General features: G+C 38.4%; 1 protein-coding gene across 1 annotated transcript; it reads right to left on the bottom strand.

Moving 5' to 3' along the window:
- Window positions 1-814: 814 nt before the first annotated feature.
- Window positions 815-12,929, bottom strand: RPP40 (ribonuclease P/MRP subunit p40). The gene is made up of 8 exons (XM_035316614.1): window positions 12,748-12,929; window positions 11,679-11,823; window positions 10,325-10,393; window positions 8,757-8,852; window positions 7,489-7,614; window positions 3,221-3,419; window positions 2,757-2,891; window positions 815-1,396 (listed from the first exon to the last, which is right to left on the bottom strand). Exons 1-8 carry the CDS (start codon window positions 12,871-12,873, stop codon window positions 1,198-1,200), a joined length of 1,095 nt encoding a protein of 364 aa, XP_035172505.1. The 5' UTR covers window positions 12,874-12,929; the 3' UTR covers window positions 815-1,197.
- Between the last annotated feature and the right edge of the window lie 6,372 nt (window positions 12,930-19,301).

The following is a 19,301-nucleotide window of genomic DNA, read 5'->3' as shown; positions in this document are numbered from 1 at the left end:
AAAAACAATGACATAGAAAAGCGTTACAGTTAAAGTAAACGGTAAAGTTGTTACAGTCATGCCTTTGCAAAAGCAAGGTGCAACAAAAACTGAGCAAAAGAGTCTATGGTTGGTGGAGGTGTGTGACTTATCACCCAGTAAATCATCCAGGATGATTCTCCTCACTGAAGAGAAGCAATAAATAAATAAAATGAAAGCTCAACAACTTTATCCACGGGCTTTCTGCACCACTCATCCTGACAGGTCTTTATTTTTTCCTCTACAGCTATTCCCTAACTTCCATTATCAACCTCCCACTGCATTAAGTGAACAAATTCCATTCTAGACCTGTATTGGTACATTAGCTCACTACATAAAACAAACAGATCCACCAAAATAAAATAAAATAAAATAAAAAAATCCTAACTTTCATGGATTTCAACAGGAGTTCAACTGGATTCTTTAGAGCTATGCTCTTAGCTTTACTGCTTATTATAACAAAAGCAGTTTCACATCAGCTGCATTGTTTTAGTGTCCATAGTGTTCTTCCCAGAAATGTGTTCCTGCAATAATATGATAGCGAAGCCTTAGCTCCTCTATAGGCTGCCCTGTAAGCAAGAATCACAAGCTACTTTTAAAAGTAGAGATTTGTTGAGGTTTGGGGTTGTGAGTGCATGTGGGGAGGTCAATAATAAAAGCAGAGAGAAGTCTTCTGCATCACTATTGACATCGCTCCTCACCTCCCTTCCCTCTTTCAACTTGTGGAGAACACCTCTTCTCCCTCCTTTTTTTTTTTTTTTGGCCTGCATGTAGGCTGAAATATTTTAAACATGAATTCAAAGTTTTTAGAGATCTTTAATGTAAAGAAAGAAAACATTAAATCCCCAAATGAGCTTTTCTCCCAGATATGTAACAATCTTCAAATCCCAAAATGACACCTGGATAAGAGGTACACCTACAGTCAAAGTCTGAGAACTTACAACTTATCATTTTCTTAAAGCTAGAATTGTGAAGTCTTTCAGAAAACACTGTATGACAGTGAAGAAACAAATATCCATTCCTTCCATTGTAGGTCATGCTTTAAGGGCTATAAATAACATATTAACACATAAAACTTCTTAAAACCTAACTTATCTAATTCTTTTTATAAAAATTATCTTACTAGGTTTCTATACAGTACCATTGGACTATTTGAATGCTTTTTCTGCAGACAGAGCTTTACGGAGGACAATCGTCATTAGTTCCTACAGCCATCTGAAGCCAGTAGTCCAGATTTCTAAAAACGACAAAGTTGTACAAGTTCTCTCCTCCTTTGTGAAAACCATGTTCGTTTTCTCTCCAGGAAACAGGACTGTCTGCAAAGCCATGCACAGTTAAGGTCAGCCAGTGTGCCAGTTTTGGTTCACTGAAATAGGAGCTGCAAGGGAGAAAACAAGATTATCAATAATTATAATGGAATGGACAGCATGGTCAAGTATACAATATAAAGCAAAAATCAAAGATGTAGGCACTTCAGCGAACATTGTCATTATCAATTAACAAAAAAAAAAAACTGCTTTAGAAAATAATAAGTTCAAATAGAAAATATTACATAGGAAGCAAGAAGCTTCTAGAATTCACTCTCTGTAGCACTAATACAGACATCACATTGATCCACGATACACTAGCATCATGTAGTTTGGTATTGAACTAGAATCACACCTACCCTGTTTATCAATATTCAGTGCCCTACTGTCCTGGTTTGAGTTAGGATAGAGTTAATTTTCCTCCTAGTAGCTGGTAGGGTGCTATGTTTTGGATTTAGGATGAGACTAATGTTGGTAACACACTGATGATGTTTTACCTGTTGCAAAGCAGTTCTTACACAAAGCCAAGGACTTTTCAGCTTCTCGCTCTCTCCTGCCAGCGGGCAGGCTGGGGGTGCAGCAGGAGCTGGGAGGGGACAGACCCAGGACAGCCCAAACTGGCCAAAGAGGTATTCCATACCATCTGACATCATGCTGAACAATATATAGGGGTGGCTAGCTGGGGTGGGGGGGCTGGCTTCCTGTTTGGGGTTGGGCTGGGCATCGGTCAGCGGGTGGTGAGCAATTGCATTGTGCATCACTTGTTTTGTACATATTATTATTATTGTTATTATTTTATTTTCTATCCTAATAAACTGTCTCTGTCTCAACCCACAGACTTCAGTTTTTCTTGTTTCTCTCCCCCATCGCAGAGAGGGAGGGGGGAGGGTGAGAGAACAGCTGTGTGGTGTTTAGCTGCTGGCCAGGTTAAACCACAACACCTACGTTACTACACTTGATTAAAAAAAAAACAAATTCATTATAAGGTAATTTACTGTAATGCCATAACAACCTTGAAGTAACTTGAAATGCTCTTTTCAGTATCATAAAGGCATTTCAATCTTATTTTCCATCAGTAGTTAAAAATGCTAAATCAGGCATATTTGAGGGCACCTGATGTTCATAAGCAGAGAAAATTTGAAAAATGTAGGAGCTCAGTGGAGTCACTCTTTAGAAATTAAGATAAAAAGCACAGTCATCACTAGGATACAGAGCAACCATTCTCAAATTTGTATGTATCAATAATAATCCAAAATTACTGTTTTTTTATACTGGCATTAAGCTTCCTGCCCATTTCCTAATTCAAGTGTTCATTTTGCATATTTTGTTATTTAACTCCATTAGTGCTACTGAAAATAAGTATTTGAAGCTGATTTCAAAAATTAAAGTTTTAGATTACACATTTTTTGATATACTGCTGTGAACCCTTACCACAGCTGCTCCAACAACTGAATTATCTTATCAGGAATTATAAAGCCTGTAATTGTGCACAAAAAAGCTTGGTCCACTGTTGAGTTTGGCTGAGGACAGCAATAGGTTGATAAGAAGCTAGAAGATTTGTTGTCTCTGAAAAAAAAAAAAAAAAGAAAAAACACAAAACAACTGAAATAAGCACATTTAAAAATTTCCACAGAAAGACTTAGTAACAAAAAATTGTACCCAACAAGTACTATCTATGTATGTCACCTAAATTAACACTCAAGCAACACCCAAGATTCATGGGTACCTCCAAAATCACAAAAGTTACTCAAGAAGTATAACCATTTAAGTGCATAACAGTCATCCCACTTGCAGAAACATGCCTTTCTTAATTCTTACTTAACTCTTCCTTAAAATAAATTGCAGTTTTCCTCACTTAACATGTATTTAAAGATGAAACAAATTCAAGTACTTACAAGTTAACTTGATTCAGGACAGCACCTAGCCATTCAAACAGTTCTTCTGTACTGCAGGACTCTTCTGGTTTTCCTTCTAATTCATTACTTTGCAACACTGGACACTGCAAGTCTCTTACTGTGCTGAATGTTATTTTTGGCTTCAGGGTCCGTATTTGGTTTTTGGGAAAGTATGACATCAATGTTGATCCCTCTGCACCTTAATAACACAACACCACAAGGAGTCCTTACAAAACTACCAAACAAAAGGAGCACAGAATTCATGAAACATTTGTATATACATATAAGAAAAGTCAATGTGCAGTGTTAAACTGCTACTAAAACTGCTTGCATGCTGTTATCTTTTGCAAAAGCCATCTTTGCCTTCCATATCTTCTTGGAAATGAGAATTAGTGCAAGATCCAGTACCTCAGTACAGCTCAGTTAAATTACTATTTAACTAGCAAATGAAGAAATAGATCTGTCAATAGAAAATCTAAGCAAAATTAACTGACCGAGTAATGTAATTAACTCAGTGGAAAGAGGAATTCAGAGTATTCCTGAAAAAGAAAGCATGAAAGGAAAGCTACTTGCACGTTATCTGCTCCCCAAGACTTGCAAATACATTCACACCATAAATATACCCACACCTATATATCTGAGGCCAGGAACCATTTTGCCTTACAAGTGTCCATACATTCCCTCCCTGCTCACGTGCAGGTATCTGCTGCCGTGTAAGCGTGATACATGCATTACACCATTAAGTCACCTCCAGGTCAGCATCTCTAGAAATTCCTCAGGCATTTCAGCAAGAGAGGGAGAATACATATGGTAAATGTACAGGAAGATAATGCATCTCAAAACCATTTAACTGGAATTTGGCTCAAATTAACTCAAGCAGCATTTATTCCAAAAGCACAGAGCATCTGGAGGGATCCCAGTGTGTAGCAAGCATCCCAGAGGCAGCACGGCATCCAGAAGCAAGAGCAGCTCTGATGGGATGAATTCCAGCAGTTCTCAAGAATACCTTGCAAAAAGCTATAGTATTGTATAAATTCTCCTGGACCATCCCTTTACAACTACAAAAAAAAAATCGCTTTTCAATGACCTGAACGGCACTCATTCTTCTACCCAGCATGTAAAGGTAAGTAAATCTTTAAGTTTTTGCAGCTGAGGACAAGACCACATAAGAATCATTCCCAGAGGCTTTAACCCATCAGTAAAAACAAGGTATCTGATGTTCTAGGTGTGATGGGAAACCTAATCTATGAGCCGTAAGATTTAGAAAAAATTCTTGATTAACAACAAATTGAGAATTCAACTTCTGATGTGGTGGTGTATTTGGAAGGTAAACTCATCCCAAAGAAATACCAGCATTAACCATCGAGATAAGAAGCTCTCCCACCTACCTGGCTGAGGTGTCTGCCATCCCAGAACACTGTTTCCCCTGAGTACTGAAAAAGTGGGCAGTTGACTACAGTTTAAGAACTGATTTGTCACTGATATGAAGAGAAATTCTAGGACTGTCTGAGAGACAAGAACTTTGAAGGGGAAAGGGTAAGAAATCAAAACGCATGCCAAATCTCACTTTACTAGGATCAGAGAATAAAATAAAAAAAAAAAAAAAAAAGTGAGAAGTTTTCAAATGTAGTAGGACTGTAACAGTTAGATGTACCTTGATGAACATTATGGGAAAGGATCTGTTTCTCCACCTCTAGTAATTGATCCAAAATAGATAAAGTTCTAAAAACTTCGAAAATCAGCATCTTGCAAATCAAGAGATATTAAGCAATCTCCTTCTCGAAGCAGTAAGGTAACTAGTGTGAAATCAATTCTCCTGAATTTAAAGTTCCAGATAATATTCAGTTTTCAGAATGTGATATTGGGTTCTCTAGTAAACAATAAATAGTACCTTACTCATGAGAAGTCTGAAGTCCAGAATAGAACTTAAATACCACTGGAAAGTCATGTATGAACAGAGGAAATCCAAGAACAATGTACAGATAACTACAGAACAAAATATTCATAGCTCACTATCAAAAATTCTGGACTGCTGCAACTCCATTAGCCATTATCTAACCCACCAAGGGCAATCACTTGGAGGAGGAAGGCTAACCTGACCCTTTTTAATCATCCTGCAAAAGAAGGCTGTCCAAGAGCAGAAGGGCATTTTGATGAAGACAGGCAGCTGCTACTGAACTCATGTTAATTTATATAGATTTTTATGTCTGGAATGCCTTAGAACAAACAATCCTCATGCAGTCTGTACTTCCCCATAAGCATTCATTAGACTGCTCAAAGGACATATAATATTGCCTGGGAACTCTTAGTCAAACAAGAATTTATACATTTTAAACGTCTGTTCCAAATGGGATCTTCAGTGATAGTCTTAACTTCAGGAAATCTCAAAGGCTACAGCCAAGACTCCAACAGAGCAATTCCTCTAGCTACAGCATAGCTTTCTGTGTCAACAACAACCAGGCACATTATCAAAGTTCTCTGGGAGTATAGTGATTTTCAGCCAATAAACATTTAAAATTGTCATAGAAATTACAGCAATAGAACAAAGAAAAGATTGTTTTGATTGCCATTAAAGACATGAGACACTCCACATTCCCTTTTTCTGTTCCTCTTGGTGCCAGCACCAGGAAATAAAAAAAACTGGGTATGAAAACTGAAAACCCTGCTTTTGGAAAGTGACACAAATGTTCACAGGCCTGCAGGAGTGCTGGCCATAGCAAGAAACATGAGTTACCAGCAGGAAGGCTGATGGCACTATACTCACAGAGGACTAAGACCTTCTCAAGAAGATACATCTCTTTTCCCTTTCCAGCAGAATCCACACAGTGCCTCAGGTCTATTAATAACATCTTTGAAGGTTTTATTTTTGTCAATACTCAGTAAGAGTCTTTCAGATGTTACAAGCTCAAAACTTCCTGCTCAGAAAGACATTCTGATTTAACTCCATATTCATGAAGTGATTAACCTGACTAGTTTTTTGGCTGTAAGAAACTGACAAAAAGGAATGCTGTTCTTCCTGAATGCTGCTAAAACTGGCAGCAATAAACGTAAAAAACATACTGGCCCTGAAGTCATTTTGCTCTCTGTCCAGGGTCAATAAATCTAAACAAGCTGAGCCTGAGGATCTGCCACCTTAACTGGATTTATGTCACCATTTATGGTAGCAGCAGACTTCACCGTGACATCTTCCTGAAGATGACAAAGGCATCTTTAAACAACTTCTGTATGACAAGCAAGAAAGAATCCTTGTAACACAATTAGTACTTAAAAAAGAGGGGGGAAATGTGAAAGACTATCAAGTGAAACACGGGACAGTGCTGAAAGAGCTTGAAAGCAGTTTTAGTTTCTTAGATTAGTAACTTTCAGATTTAGTCTTTAAGAGTCAGACAAGACTAAGAATGTAAAGAGCAGATTGGAAAAGATCTCTCTAACATCGTTTCCCACTACTGTGGAGACTTTAGTAACTCTGAGCAGAAACACTAAAAGCTACACAGCTCTGATAAGTAAAGCTTTTTTCTTGTAGTATGAGCCCCTGCGGTTTTTGTTAATGCTGCAGAAATGCTACGTATCCTTAGACACGGCCTGTTCTCAGGTCATACAAGCAAACAGAGGACTTTGGAAAATGACCCTCAGAGGAAGTGAAAGGATTAAATCCTTGAAGTAAAATTAGTGTAATCAGAAACCAGTAGATAAATGGACACTGGAAGTATGATGATTTGAGACAGTACAATTCCTTATAACAAACTCTCACTCTGCTCCAGCCTCAACAAAGTGTTTCAGAAAAATGATTAAATAGACTGTGTGTGTATCAGTATATGTAGCATGTGATGGAAATGGGGACTTTTGAACATGTTCCATAACCACTGCTGAAACAAAAAGTTTCCCACCTCAAGTACTACAACAAGTATATAACCTATGCGTACTAATAATCGTTACATAGGTCACAGTTTTATAAAGTAGAAGCAAAACTATCAAAGAGGTAAAATCAGGCCAGAAACCCTGGGCAACAGGGAGACAAAGAAATTAAGTAACTAATCTATAGCTCCTATGAATCACTGCTGGATTCCTTAACTGATCTGCTATGTAAGAAGTTGCACACACAACCAAACCACCCAAATAATAATAATAAAATCACACCCAAACATAATTTAATCTGATTTCGCATTCCACTAGAAGTGCATTTGGAGAATACTAGAAAAGAGCAATAAACCACAAACATTTGGACTTCATGACAATTACATTTTACTTTTACATTTAATTCTTATTACCTGTATTATAACAAGCCATTAGGAAGTCAAATTCTAAAGGTTTCTTCTCTTTCAAGGCCCAAAGCACCCTCTTATGTTTCTTGCCATCAGGGTGAAAGTTGGCATCAGTCAAGTCAATAGTTATAACTGCAAAAATGTACAAAATACATTTTTACTCATTTGGCTGACTTTAATGATAAAAATTAGTTAACAATTAAATAGACACAGATGTTAAATAAACATCTTTTCCCATGGTACATCATCTTTACATAGTATTTGACTATGCAAATATGACTCCCCTTTATATAAATAAACATTCTCTTCCTGCCACCCTTGTTTTGATATAATCTGGAATTGCTTTCTGCAATGACAAGCATTGCACTGACTGCAGTGACAAAATCCCAGAATGGTGTCTTTAAAAAGGTCTTGGTAACTAGACAAGCTATGAACACTAAAAATAAAATAAAAATAAAAATTCTAGCATTAAAAGCCACGTGTATGGCAATGACACAATTACAAATGTTTTTTTTTTCTAGATAAACTGGTCCCAGACTAAAGTTTCATTTTTCATACAGAAATTTCATCATACATTTTACCCGACAAATTGAATGGTAAAATGATGCTCAATTTTCCAAAATTCTTATTGTACATACTAAAGTTTCCTCTTCAAAAGTTCATTTATAATGATCTATTCACTAGCACAAATTTGAATATGTTTAACATAGCACAGTAGATGTTTAAAGTATAATGTAAAAATCATACTATGTTTCCTCTGCATCTGTTGTAAAATTAAAACTTTGAGTACCATAGAGATTACCATTTTGTGTCACAGTATAATTTTCCCTTTCAAGCAAGTAGTCTTGCATGAGTCTCTTCAATGATTGTGTGTGTGCGTGTGTGTAGTGTGTAGTGTGCAAGTTGTCAGACCTACCTTAATTAGGTTAGTATTTTCTGTTTTAAATCAGAATGCATAGATACTCCACAAAGTATACAAAAATTCTTGAGTCCTACATCACCCCAATATAAACATTTCATCAAAACCGCAGAAGTTAAAAGTTTTATAGAATACCCACAATATCACACATTTGCTTCCTTATAGCTGCTTTGTTATTTTCAAAAACTCTATTTTTTTCTCTTCATGCAACCCTTTCATCTACATTTGAAAAATACCACCTAGACAACAACCAACTATAAGGAAAGGTAAGTTTTGGACTACTGGTTTAACATCCTAACAAGGTGCTTCACAGACCAATCTGAAATAAGCATTGTCAATAATAAATTATACTTACTATATCTCATTGCTTTTTTGCCAGAATACTGAGAAGGGTGACCTTGCAGTCCAAGTTCCTCATATGTATCTTTATCCACTGACAGAATTAGTTTTCCTATAACAAAAAAACTCACAATTTTAATATAAATTATCTTCTATTTTTAGTTCCCTTGAAAGTCTTCTGAGCATCATTTACTTTATACAACGTTAACTTTGGATCACAATGTATTACCGATGTATTCCAGACTCCTTAGTTTCAGTTAAATTAATCACCAGATTAACCCTTAAAAAGACATTTAAATTCAACTGTTCCTTGTTACCATACAGTTCTTACGAACTAGAATGAGAAAAGTGCGACATTATTCCTGAGATAGGCATAGTTTTTTTTTTGTTTGTTTGTTTTTTTAAACTGTACTACCTAAATGTTTTCCTCAGTCTTTCCTCTACTTGTCCCCTAACATTAGCTGTGTCATTGGTTGAACGCTACACTAGGACACAATTTTGTAAAGGTTTGTGCGTGCACTGCTCAGTTTTACACAGAAAAGCAGTATCTCCTGCTCGTGTGAAACTACGCACATGGAATAAAATATGCTTATTAGTGATGAGTAGATATGCTCTGGAACAACTCCACTTCCTGGTTCATAAGCCAAATCTGGCAGCTGCCAGTTGGTACAGAATTTCACACAACAGGTATCGCTACCACAGTATTTTGACTCTAATGCATGTATCAGCATAATATAGAATATAAACAAGTAAGGTTGTTGCTGAAGATTTCAGATGGCAGATCACCAGAAACTGCACTGCTATCTCTGCATTAATTGTGCATCTCTTATAATAACTCTACCATGTACTGTACAAACTCAATCTCTATCAGGTATCTACTTTGCTAGGAATACATTAATAACATACATCAAATAATTCCTCCTCTGAAGAATCTGAATTTATTTCTGCTCTGATAGGCATCTATTCTATCATCTTAGGCTAGAGGGCAGACAATCCAATTTGTTTTTCAACTGTGTTTGATATACCATTGAACTGAAATGTGAAGACACATCTGAATCCCACAACAGTTACATTATTTTCTTTGTATGTAAAGTCCCAGTTAAGAAATGTTTTGTCATAAAACTGTGATGGAAATGGAACACAGATTTTTAACACATTAAACATTTCTCAAATAATAAACACAATGTTTTAAAGAGTGTTCCTAAGCAGTGCTAATAACTTCATTTCTTTTTTGGTACAAACTATGTCTTTAAGACTAGTAGGAAACAAGAATTTGTAATGCAGTGTATTCACAAAAAGAATCCTCTGTAGCAACTGCTAAGTCAGATGAAGCACTGACAATCTAACACTATAAATACGTTATGCTGACTTTTTAAAAATTATTTTACCTAAAGGAAAGTTAACAGTATGAATCAAAAAAGTTAAAATTAAATATTTTATCAATTCACGCATACTTCTAATAAAGTAGACTAATATGGTAGGCACATTTTCTAGTTTGCATAATTCCAAATGGAAACAAAACAAAACCAACACTGAAGACCACAATCAAAATGTGTATCTTATTAAAAAGAAAACAAAACATACCAGTCGGTAGCAGAGCTGCAGTATTGTCTTGATCAATTTTTGTATTATAGGTAAGTGCATAGCATGAACCTTTAATAGTAAAGCAGAAAACCATGAGATTATACAGTTTCTGAAGAAAGATAACAGGAAAGACATCAAGATAATTAAGCATGCCAAATACATCTGGAGTCATTCTCAACTCTCATTTTTTATCAGGTACATTTCCTCCACCATCTCAAGCAAAATGTTTTTTATTATTATTATTATTAATAAACTTTAGACTGGCGTTGTTTTTAAACAATCTGTAATAGAGATAATGTCAGCAATAAGCCCCAATACGGACACACTTTATTTGCATGTGCAACCAAAGAAACTTTTATCCTGAAATACTGAAGTTATTAATTCACATTAAAAAGGGTGGAAGATGCTCACATTATTCAATATATTTTATGTCAGAAACTGCCACGAAATTTGGTTTAAATATTCCAGATTAAATATCTGTTTTAAACATGTGTCTAAAAATAGAGTCAGATCCTGTAAAATCGATACACAAATGTCATACCACTTCCATAAAACTAGTGGCAGAAAAAACATTAACGAGACTAAAGTAAATGAAACTAAGGAAAAAAAGCCCCATGTTTAGCAAGTAATATATTTTTTGTTTTCCTTTCTCTGACATGTTATCTCCTCCCCTTTCTTTATTCTTTAAAGCTTTTTTCCTCCCTGTCACTCATCAATTCAAGAGTACAATATTTATCAGGAGCCAGACAAACGGGCCCCAATGGATGAAAACAGCCCACATGGAGTATGTGGCACATACTCCGTGGAGCTGGCTGGGCACAGGCTGCATCTTTTTTGATCTTTCTTTACATCCTCGTTGCTCTTACTGAGTAAAGATGAACCACCACAAGTTCATCAGCCAAAAGAAAAAAGAAAAGCAGCAAGCCTGGTTTTCATCTTGGAAAATAGGCACAAGCTTTGCCAGCAGTGGAACACTGCTCTGTGGTGAAATATGAAGGAACCAGAAGAAGAGAAGGGAGCCGATTTTTGAAGGAATTTGCATTAAAATGAAGCGCAGAAGATGAGAGGTGAGATTATACGTAGAAGCCCTATTGATAGCTGGCTTGCAGAATTAAGATGGAATAGGGAAAAATGAATAGGAAGCAATCATAAATGTTTGGGACCCATCAGCTATAAACAAATAGAGACACCACAAAGCAGGAAAAAAAAATAAAGAAATGCATAGACAATTTTCTTACTACTTTTTCTTCCCTTCATTTAAAACATATCAGAATAAACAGTAGTAAATAAATTTTAGTGTTTTATGAAAAAAATAAACATTACTGTATCTATTATGTTCCAATTACTTCCTTACCTTTCTTCACAAAAGAATCGATGAACTCATGAGCAACCAATTCATGAACCGATAAATTCTTCACCAGATAGTACTCTCCAATGTCTGCAATAGTACTTTTCAGCACTTCAGGTAGCATACCGCATTCAGGGATCAAAATAGATACCTGTTAGGAACAAAACTGTAATGTAAATCACATCCTAAAGTCCGCTCCAGAGGAAAACCAAGAAATACAAAAGAAAATCCTTCCTTTTCAAAGAGATCAGTACCTCACACCAAAATGAGACGAAAAAATAATTTCAGGCCACTGTCTTTAAAAGGTATGAATTTGCACGAAGTCTCCATGTACACCAGATACATTTATTGATTTTTGCATCTTACATGCTGCACAATAGCATTTGACGTGTTATGCAAAAGCATTACATCACACGGCGTGCTTTAACCAAAAACCTTGTTTCAAGTCATTGTAAATGAAGTCGCACTGGAAGTTGCACTGGAACATTTCCTTCGGCCTTCACTGCAGGAAACGGATATAAGTAGAAACACAGGCTAAGCATTCATGTAATCGCGATGGAAAAGCAAAGCTCAAAGTAGAACAAACTAGTTTTTGGAACACACATTCTCTGTGTGTTCTCTGTTGTAGAATATTTTGGAGGTGAGCTGAGCAAGCAGACCACGAGAAAGTCAGAAGATGGGCTTATGATGGTCAAGGAAGCCGTAAGGCACACATTAGGGCAGGCTTATCGTTGGAAGTAGGAAATAAACTTCCAGAAGGGACTGGGGCAGCTTGGGTTTCTTACTGAACTTAGTGTTCACTCTCGTACCACGGATTTGCATTTATTTTAAAACCTTTCCCGGTCGTGTTTCACAGACCAAGAGAACTCCTAAATCCACGTGCCCAGGGCAGTCGAGCTCTTTACAGGGACTGGTACCAACCCCTTTTTCCTCTCCCCACAGGGGCACACCACGACCTCCAGCCGCCCCCCCAGCGACGGCCTCCCCCCTGCACGGTAACCGCTGCCCGCCCAACGGCCGCGCGAGCGGGCAGCACCCCTTAGCTCGCGCCCCCCCACGCGTGAGTGGCACTCACGCGGCAGTTGTAGGCGTGGTCCCGCACGTGCGCCGCGTGGCGCGAGCGCGGGTGGCGCGCGTGGCCCTTCTCGCACACCAGCAGGTGCCGCGGCGCCTGCTGCACGCGCCGCAGCGGCGCCGACATCCTCCGCCGGCCGCCGCGCGCGCCGCTGCCCGGCCCGCCAACGGGGGAGCGCCCCGCCGCTGTCGTCACCCGTCGCCGGGCAATGCGGGGAAGCGGAGCGATGAGGTCACTTCCGTGCAGAGCCGGGCCGCCGCCCGCCGGGGCGAGGAGGGCAGCGGGAGCTGTGCGCATGCGCTCTAGAGGGGCGTGAAACGTGGCCCACAGGAAGGGCGGCGTTACGCACAGCCCGCCCCTTAAAGGGCATCGCAGTCGTAGGGTCGTGGAGTCGTTAGGGTTGGAAGGCGCTCCAAGGTCATCTGGACCAACTGTCACACTACCACCCACTAAACCATGTCCCTAAGCACCACGTCCAACCTTTCCTTAAACACCTCCAGGGACAGTGACTCCACCACCTCCCTGGGCAACCCGTCCCAATGCCTGAGCACTCTCTGAGAAGAAATGTCTCCCCATTTCCAACCTGAACCCTCCCTTGCTCAACTAATCTCAATAGAATTGTTCAGGTTGGAAAAAGACCCTCTCAGATCATGTCCGACCATTAATCTAGCACTGCCAAGTCTACCGCTAAGCCATGTCCCCAAGCACCACATCTATGCGGCTCTTCAATATTTCCAAGGGTGGTAAAATGAGTTTTCTGAACTTGAAATAGGGCTTTGCACTGAAAAAAACAAGGTTTCAACACCTGAAATGGGATTTTGGGCTCTCAAAATGGAGGCTTGAACCCTCAGTTTTCAGTCCAAATCATTCAAAGTTTTGAGGCTTCGGAACCCAAACAAGGGCACTCAACCCCCTTCCAAGCAGCATGACCTGAACTCAGGGGTCATAGAATCACAGAATATCCCAAGCTGGAAGGGACCCATAAGGGTCATCGAGTCCAGCTCCTGGCACCGCACAGGTCTACCCAAAATTTAGACCATGTGACTAAGTGCACAGTCCAATCTCTTCTTAAATTCAGACAGGCTCGGTGCAGCGACTGCTTCACTGGGGAGCCTGTTCCAGTGCGCAGCCACCCTCTCGGTGAAGAGCCTCTTCCTGCTGTCTAGCCTAAACTTCCCCTGCCTCAGCTTAACACCATTCCCACAGGTCCTATCACTGGTGATTAATAGGTTGGCGCCTGCCCCTCCACTCCCCGTCGTGAGGAAGCTGTAGACTGCAATGAGGTCTCCCCTCAGCCTCCTCTTCTCCCGGCTGAACAGTCCAAGTGACCTCAGCTGCTCCTCATATGTCTTCCCCTCTAGTCCCTTCACCATCTTCGTCACCTTTCTCTGAGGGGTCTGAGATTCCAAAGGCAACAGAATTGCCCCAGTTCTGTCATGGTTAATTAAAGTTTTCCTTAGGAGCTGCCATTGGGGCCCTTTTTCTTGCTGAAGGTGGGGACAATGCTGGCAAAGCAGCAGTTGTACTGCATGAGCCGCTTGGTATGCCCCGTGATGGACTTCATTTTTTTCTTGGTATTTGTTTTGCTACTTCTATATGCTATTAACAACACTAAGATCTGGTCAATAGATGTCCATCAAGTCAACAATGCTGACGCTCAGTTTATACTACTTTGGCTACTGCTTTCTACAATTACTATTCAGAGATCACAAGATTACTCCAGGAAGATCTGGACCTGCTATTTCTAGATTTGATGTCTGCCCTTAATGCTCAGGGAAACATGACTTTGAGTAGTGTAGGTGGTTGGATGCCTAGAGGACAAGTTTGTTTCAGTTGTTAAGGTATAGATTATGGTAAGGTCATTTGTTCAACAGCCACCTAGTAGCACAGACATGAACGATCAAATTCCTATAATTTTACTAGTTCACCAGCCACACATCTTGGTGGTTTGATACAATAACTCAAGCACACTTATTCTTTGTGTCCAGGCTCTGTTCCTGGTGGAAACTGCACATTTCTGGTGTTTTGCCTCTGTTTAGGTCTCTGTGATATTGCTGATTAATAACTCTACTGTGAGAAGGCTGGTTTTTGCAAGGTCTGTGTTACAGAACTGCACTTGACTGATGGCAGGAGTGATGCTCCTGAAGTTACTAGTTCAGTGCTTTTGGCTTGTGAGACTGACTCAGACCCACTTGTTTGCGGGTCTGTGCTTTCCGGGTGCTTGCACACGAAAGTAACCTCAAGACATTGCTCCTCTGAACTCGTTGACTTGTGTCCTCTGGCTTGTGAGACTCAGGTATACATCAGGTCACTGTCTGATTAACATTGGTTGAGGAGTTCTGAATTCTACACTTACATCGTGTATATAAATTGGTTTATTAGGAACCAAGAATGGCTGTGTAATCACAGTAGTCTTCTAATTTAAAGCATGCAAAAATTAATGGGAAAAGCACTACTTGATGGATGTCAGTTATTACCATACCCGCAGGCAGAAGCCTCTGTGAGCAAACAAGCATTACACTCTGATGATCAGAAAGCCTGTTCTGCTAAAGGGGTGAAAAGTTCAAGTCTCTAATCAATAAGCCCAGCCAGCCAGAGAGGAAATTCAGCTATATTCAAGGCAGCCTGTGGAGCTGGGTTTGTTTTGGTGGTTTCTTTCTTTCTTTTCTTTCATTTTTTCTTCCTTTTCTTTCTTTTTCTTCATTTTATTTGTTCTTCGTTTTCTTTTTTCCTTTTCCTTTCTTCCTTCCTTTTTCTCTGTTCTCTTTCCTTTCTTTCTTCTTTCTTTCTTTCTTTCTTTTTCTTTCTTTCTTTCTTTCTTTCTTTCTTTCTTTCTTTCTTTCTTTCTTTCTTTCTTTCTTTCTTTCTTTCTTTCTTTCTTTCTTTCTTTCTTTCTTTCTTTCTTTCTTTCTTTCTTTCTTTCTCTATTTCTTTCTCTCTTTCTCTCTTTCTCTCTTTCTCTCTTTCTCTCTTTCTTTCTCTCTTTCTCTCTTTCTTTCTCTCTCTTTCTTTCTTTCTCTCTTTCTTTCTTAGCTTCTCTATGCTAGTGCAATTAATACTTTCTGCTAGGGATACAAATGGATAGGGAAAGAAATGTGAAAAAATATGTCGGGGAAAGGGCAAGAGATTCAAGATTCATGGCTGCATATTTAACAGAGTTAAGTCAGTGTTTGGGGGATTTTGGCAGGCATGTACTTCACTGCAGTTCAGCGAAGTATTGAAGGATTTATATCGCTGTTCAACTAGTTTGGTTCATATATCAAGCAATTAATTTTAAACCACCCTTATTTTTCAATGTTGGCTGTCCTACTATAGGGTATGTGTGTTTTATAGAACCCCCTGAAGACACTGAGCTATGTTAAAAAAAAAAAAAAAAAAAAAAAAAAAGACATTTAGCAGCCCAGTAGTCTGTGCTATAGCATACAGAATTTTCCTATCATTAAATAATGGGCTCTATATACACAATGTAACTGTTGGTAAATGCTGACATTTTTATAGTCATTATTACAGTTTTGTGAGTAATTAAGTGTATAGTTTCTGTATATTGTTAAAAAAAAAAAAAAAAAAAAAAAGTCAGTTTAAATTACTCAATCCCTGTAAAACCATTGCAATTTTCCCAGGGATTTCAAACCAGTGAAAGGGTGATGCAGTTTTACTGCAACTTAGTTTCTGCATGTTTGAAGAGAGTTGCAGGCTGTAGTCTAGAGGAAAGAAACACCTTGAGGCAACCTGTGGTAATAGCCTAGAGTAGGGAGGGATTTCAAAGATATTTCCTGGAACTGGTGAAAAATCAATTCAATTTTTGTATAAAATGACTGAGTTTGGAAGGAAAAGCCTGATCTTCACACTGTGTACAGTATCTCTATTTGCAAAGTCCAGTTACTTCTTGCATGTATTTTTTCAGTGTTGCATAGCAATCTTAACCCATTCTTTCTGGTGGATTTTGTGTGTTTAACATGATTAAAATACTTAGACTTTCATAAAATAAAATCTTAACAACTATTTGTCACATTTATATTTTGAATTTGGTTTGTGTCTTTAAGATGAAACAAATTATTTTTGAGTCAGTAATTTTTCTTTCCTAAATATTGTTGACTGCAAAAGAGAAGGAAGGAAGTTGTCTAAACCTTTTAACCTTGGCTATTGCAATTAGTACTTTGCAAAACAGAAGCAAAGAGATACTTATGGTGCCTTGTTTATCTGAAATTATAATAAAGTGTGAGCAACTGAAAACATTTCACTTGATAAGTCAACTATATATACATATATATATTTATATATAATATTAAATATGTATTATATATTTAGATATATATCTTTTTCATTGAGGAAAGTGGAAAGATGGTGAAGATATTGATAGTTAGCTTTATATCCTGTTTTTACACACTTTGGTCCAAATGCAGTGATGGATTGTAGATATAATCCCACTCAGACTTGTTTTTCTAGGAGATTACAAACAAAGCTTCTGCCAAGCTGCTCCCTAGAGCTGCTTTTCAGGCCAGGAAGAATAGTGAATGAGAGATAGCTCTGGACCAAGCTGCTGCTTTTTTTTATTTTTATTTTTTTTTTAAAAAAAAAAAAAAAAAGCTTATTTTATTGTTAAAAAAAACCTCTGTACTCTGGGAAACTCGCTCATCCTTGTCATACTAGAGTGGAGCAGGAGTGGTTTTGATCTTCAAGCAATCTTCACCTCTCCTTGCCTTTTAAGGACCAGATTTTGGCTTGGCTGTGCATGGTGATGGGAAATTTTCTTGCACTTTCTGTCTTCCTTTAAACAGATCCACTGTTGTCACATTATGACTTTTACGAGGCACCCTTACAAAATGCCATGGCTACACCATGGTGTTTGAGAAAGAGTCAGGACTGTGTTTCTCTGTTCACACGTCTAGCAGAGAGCAGTGAACTGGTTACTGCCACTCCCCTGATTGCTCCTTTATTTTGGGGGAAATGTCCTGGAAATGTTTCCACATCCAGCTAAATACTCAACCTTCCAGTGGCAATAAATACACGTTCCTTTCCTTGTCCCGTAATGAGACAAGGAGCCACTGCTGCCTTTTCCATCGCTAAGTTCTCCTTCCCCAACTCTATAGGTATCCAGACACCTTTTTTCTCAGACTGTCAATTAACAGGATCACATTCAACTCATGGCACTTAACTCACAGGAGTTATTTTTTCCTGTTATATCCAGTAGTCTGTTAAAGGATTTGACCTGTCCCTGCAAAAGTTGCCTTTATAATATCCTTAGAGCATCGTAGTTTTAGAAATATTAGTACCGCTTCTGGGGTTCCAGCAGACCTCACTGTTACTTTAATGAACCTTCAAGAAGGTAGAGAATCCAAAGCACAAAGAAAATAAAACCAAACATTTTCTCCTGTATGTACCTTTTTTTTTTTTTTTTTTAAATGAAGCTTCTGGTCTGCTCCAAGGAGAGGATTTGCCATTCCCAGCAATAAATCATTATTTCATGGACCTATTACTGTGTACTCCTTTGTATGTTGATGCATGTTGTTAATAAATATTCTGTTTGCAAGACCAGCAGGATTTTCCCCCATTTCTCTTATATCCTCAAATCACAAAAGGCCTGGTGCTGCCCTTCATGCTGCTGTGATATGTGTAGCTGTCTGTCAGTGCTTTGACTGAGGATGGACAGCAAAGCTTGGCCCTGAAAATTTTGCACAGTAACTTCAATCACCCTTTTTCACTGCAACATCAAAATCATGTGGTTGCCTATTTCAAGCAAAGAGCAGCTAAAAATGGTGCCAAAAGCCACAGGGAGAGGAGGAGACTGTCTTCTCAGCCAGCTGGAGGCCTTTTTCTCCAGGGCTGGAAGGCAAGTTTTCCTGAGCAATCCAGCCTGTACACAGGTATTCAAGAAGCACTTGCCGAAATGCCTGCCTGGAGGCCTGATTTCTTTCTTTAGTGTTAGCTACAAAGTCAAGCAACCGAAACTGTGTACTAATTTAAAATAACCTCACATTAAAATAAGCTACATGTTCCCAGCTAGTAGACATACTTTCAGGAGGATCTCAAGATTCAAGGACCAAAGCAGCATTCTCAGAAGTGAAGCTTAAATTGTAAATAGTACATTTCATTTATCTGAGCAAGATTCATATTAGAACCTAGAAATAGACTAAAATAGTTACTGTGGATAAACTAGTTAAGAATGATTTTTTTTTCACATAAACCCATTTCAACACACTTATTTTAGAGTAAATCATATTTTTCTCATTTCAGTTAATTCACATTATTAGGATTAAGGATGTTACATACCAAGTTGTTCTGAAATGTGTATTTAGTTATAGTTGCAATTATAGACATGAACTTCAATAGCCTGCCATATTATAAATTTCTTTCAAAGACATGACATAATGTTTCAGATAATTTTCAAGTTAAATCTTTAACAAATATTATTCTGTATTAGCAGGCTGTCCTTATCGTTCTGCTTCAGATATATTATTGCTCAGAATATTTTGTAGACTGCTCCTGTAATGCCAAAGCATTATTTATACATGGGGATTTAGGTGCCAAAGGATGGTATTTTCACAAGCTGCACT

The sequence above is a fragment of the Oxyura jamaicensis genome, chromosome 2 (assembly GCF_011077185.1).
Source record: "Oxyura jamaicensis isolate SHBP4307 breed ruddy duck chromosome 2, BPBGC_Ojam_1.0, whole genome shotgun sequence".
NCBI lineage: Eukaryota > Metazoa > Chordata > Aves > Anseriformes > Anatidae > Oxyura > Oxyura jamaicensis.
The sequence above is the reverse complement of the archived record's forward strand: the minus strand, read 5'-3'. Positions and strand labels throughout refer to the sequence as shown.

Excerpts from the sequence above, each read along its gene's own strand:
- RPP40 (XM_035316614.1), bottom strand. The coding sequence starts at position 12,873 with ATGTCGGCGCCGCTGCGGCGCGTGCAGCAGGCGCCGCGGCACCTGCTG. Across the intron at positions 10,394-11,678 it reads CGATTCTTTTGTGAAGAAAG|GTTCATGCTATGCACTTACC; the intron begins GTAAGGAAGTAA and ends TTACTATTAAAG. Across the intron at positions 7,615-8,756 it reads CAAAAAAGCAATGAGATATA|TTATAACTATTGACTTGACT; the intron begins GTAAGTATAATT and ends ACATTTTTGCAG.